Source organism: Pygoscelis adeliae, unplaced genomic scaffold (genome assembly GCF_000699105.1).
Source record: "Pygoscelis adeliae isolate BGI_AS28 unplaced genomic scaffold, ASM69910v1 Scaffold135, whole genome shotgun sequence".
NCBI classification, from domain to species: Eukaryota; Metazoa; Chordata; class Aves; order Sphenisciformes; family Spheniscidae; genus Pygoscelis; species Pygoscelis adeliae.
The window spans coordinates 3691485-3695458 of NW_008824908.1; the positions used below are offsets into that span (position 1 = coordinate 3691485).

Here is a 3974-nt window from a genome sequence, read left to right on the forward strand (position 1 = left end):
CAGCAGACTGCAGAAATGATTCTTCCCTTCTGTTTGGCACTTGTGAGACGGCATCTGGAGCATCATGGCCAGTCCTGGGCTCCCCAGTACAAGGGAAAACGCTGACATAGTAGAGCATGTGACATAAGGGGAGAGGTTGAAGGAAGTGGGTTTGTTCCATCTCAAGAAGAGAAGGCCAATGGCAGAGCTTTCTGCGGTCTACAACTACCTACCTAACAGGCAGGCATGGAGAAGACAAAAACAGACTGCTCCCAGAGGTGCATGGTGATAGGACAAAAAGCAATGGACAAGATATAAGAAAATACTTTTGCCACTGTGAGGGTGGTCAAACACTAAGAGGTGTACAAGTTGTACGGTCTCCATTCTTGAAGTTAAATGTCCCTTCCAACCTAAGTTATTCTGTGATTCTATTTATCCATTTAAAATTGCTGGTTTTCAACCTTTTTAATTTAGTCCTTCTCTGTACTAAAAGACAAGGCAAAACCAGGAGAGCGCTATTTATTGCTTCCATTTTACTCTATGTCTTCCTTTAGGGCTATGTAGTCAACTGGCAGAGAGTACTGAAAATGTTATGACACTAACTCATTTTTGACATGTGTTTTCTCTTTTAAATTAATCAGTCTTCTCCAAAACTAGGCAAAAAATTAAAAAAAAAAATCACAGATGGGCATCTAAAAACGTGCTTCTTTGAGTTACATTCCACTACTATACTGTCACTGTAAACACTGACACGGTGCAAGACTAATGTTAGGCAAAATCTGCTACATGACCCTCTGCAGTGTTTTATGAGTCTATTTTGAGTCAATCAAATTACAAGGTTTATTATGGGGAAATAGTCATAACAAGTCTGAAACACTTCAGATCACTGATTATACCCTTCACAAGAGACAGATACAACATCTGCCATCCTTCAAAGCCTCTGCAGGATATGCAATTGATTTAAAGACTCCCTACTTTTCTTAGCAACTGAGACACTTAATGTTCTAAATGCTTTAGTGTTGAAATCTATCTTCTACGCCTAACAAAGTGTGCCTTTAATTTTGAGGCACAATCTAATTTATCGGCTAAAAAGAAGTATGAACAGCTCTGCAACACCCTCTGTCCTAAACGGCAAGGGCTTTCTGCTGCCCATGCCATCAGAACATGGGATTCTTTTATACAAGTCGATATTCTTGGCTATAATTGGCCAGGAGATTTTATTGGCTTGCTTGGGAACACCAAAGTTGTTCAAAATGGCACTTCAGCAACTGTGTTCAGAAACTGAATTCAGAGGACAGCCATCTGCACAAAGGACTGTCTTACCTTGTCCAACACTTAACAGTCCACAGAGGTAATACTGGCACAAAAAAACACCAAACAAAAAAGCAGCAGCAAACATGTTTGATATACTGAATTTCCCATGTTAAGTCTTCAGTTACATCTCGAATGGATAGTTTGGAGAGAATAACTGACCCATGCCAAGGTAAATGTGAGGCTTGACAGAAAAGTAAACAGCCTGTATCTTCACTCCTCTAAATTGAGGCACATTACTGTGTAACAGGAAATAAAAATTACAATGTAGACAAGTATAACCATTTGGTGAGAGGAAATACTGCAGACTATTTTTAGATTCTGAGCTCCTCGTGGATACACTGATAGGAAGAAAAAGCACTTGGCCACAGCATAACTGCCAAGTCAAGAAATAGAGATTCAGACTGCACTGCTCTTCTAGCAGCTGAGATTATCAACATAAACTTTGGCAATTTTGGTTTGTCAGCATTTTACTTGGATCTCTGAAGAGAAAACACATGCTTCACATAACAAATGGAATGTTTTCAAATTAGGACATTTCTGTTTGCAGCCAAGTTTACTGGAGCGGCTATGAATTTTCAGTCTGAAGTTTATCTAGAAGAGTCCTTCAAATCACAAAAACAATCATTCATCACCAGCATGTTTCTAGACGTTACAACTCATTGTTGAGGGATTTTCATAGGATTTCTTACAGTACCATGCCCAATTTCTAAGCTTTTTTTTTTTTTATCACAAAAATAGTATGAACTGCATCCCCACAGATTGAGGCCAGCACAGGGGATTCAGCAAGAAATACAAGAGCAAAAGGCAAGTTTCTCAGGCTTCTGAGGTTATTTAAAAGATAAAAACCAAATACCCATCCACAAGTCCACTGTTTAACTTAACAGATCAATCTTAAGTACAGTAACCCATGTCTTGGAGTAGAGCACTACTCCTGTCTGCAGTCACCAAGACACTAGTGTTGAAAGGTCATTTATTTGCCTCACATCTGGAAGCTCAAGATTGTCTCCCTGAAGCCACAGTAAGCAGAAAGTCTGTCACACCTGTAGGTACTTCCACCTGCTTAAACAGGAAAAGCTTCAAGCAGAATTTCCCATGATCCGAAGGTATTTGAAAGAAAAAACAAAAACCCACCACCAACAACAACAAAAGGGACATTCTTCTAGATGTCATCTTCTTTAAGGCTGCACTGCAGATGTAAGAATATGCACTTACTAAGAGCCACTGAAATATTATGCAAGGAATAGTACTTAATATCTAGGAAAGTAGTTTGTAGCATGACACTGACATTCTCTTACAGTATCAGAGAATGTAACCCACTATTTGCCTACACAGAGGCTTCTGGGGGGATGAGGGTGACAGCAGGCAACTCAATCAATTATCCATACTTCACATTCAATCCACACACACAGCAAGTTTGCAACAGAAGTTGAATCCAGCAAAAAGGCAAGTACGATATGATTTTCATTCTACTGAGGGGTTTCAGATGACTGAGGGGAGTCATCTTACTGAGTCCTGATGAAATATGGGTTGACACCGACCTTCATTCAGACATTCAGATTTAGAACGCGGTGAACTCAATAGCATAACAGTCAAATTACTTTGAATACTCCACTGTTTTAGCTTGGGAGCAATAAACTCTAAAGTTGTATTCTCAACACTCTGCTCTTTGTCTGTAGTAACATCATAAAAGAGCAGTCAGGTAATTCCTTGTAGCAAAAGATCCTATAAAAATCAAAGCCAACACACAATTCCATTCCCTGTTCATAAGATGACAGCAATTTAAGTAAGTGACAAAAATCAGGTAACAGATCAGGCCTTGAAGGAAGCAGCAGAAGAGGGTTAAGCAATTAAATAATAAACTTCTTACATTATTCCTGACACCAAAAATAGTGTGGCAAAAATGGCACAAGCACAATTTCAGGAGTAACTACATACCTGCTCTCCTTGCCTCGATGCAAGCAACACTCATTTCCTTTTTCAATTCATGATTTTCATTGGCTATAGCTTCACCTACTGTAACAAATCTCCCAACTGCCACGTTAACTGCTTGGCCCACTCGCTGAATTGCTTGTAGAGTCTTGTCTGAACGCTTTGGTTTATCCTTATGATTAATAAGAGTAGTTATCTGTGAACAAGAAGAGCTAATTATTAGAACTGTATGCAAGAAGACATTTTAACTTTAGTATTAAAGGCAAGTTTTGAACTGAACTCAGTAATAGGTTTTTACCATACTTCACTAATAAAATTTAGTGTTGAATCATGAAGTATCATTTTTCTCAGAGAATGAAAAAAAAAATGTGGAGAATAATTGTTTGCTCATCTGCTGTGATCTCAACTTATCTCACATCTCAAATGAATTGAGGGATCCCCCCCCCATTTGCAGTATTAAAATAAGCTGCCCTAGATCTCTCAACAGGCTTTCACACTACAGACACAGTAGAAGTTGAGGAGTCCGGTAGTAAACATATCAACATTGTTTTCTGTTTGCCAGCATTGGAAATCTTACCAAGTCTTTGTACTTCCAGGTAACTAAACACACTCATCAACTAGGATTCGTGAGCTTTGGCTCTTTTTTTCTAAAATAAGCCTTTATAAATGACATTTTATCCAATTGATTAAGGCAGGCTTTAAGAAAGAATGAGCAGTAGCACAGTCTTTACACAAAAAGAACCATTCGTCTT

At 38.7% G+C, this 3974-nt stretch overlaps 1 protein-coding gene across 1 annotated transcript in view; it reads right to left on the reverse strand.

The window, feature by feature from the left end:
- The window catches only part of CTNNAL1 (catenin (cadherin-associated protein), alpha-like 1), a gene marked incomplete at its 5' end in the record, with an annotated part of 39980 nt that extends 36533 nt beyond the window's left edge, over positions 1-3447 (reverse strand). Inside the window, one exon of the mRNA XM_009324952.1 lies at positions 3229-3447. Within this exon, the coding sequence (XP_009323227.1) occupies positions 3229-3447 (219 nt within the window). The remainder of the gene's footprint in view (positions 1-3228) is intronic.
- Positions 3448-3974: the final 527 nt, after the last annotated feature.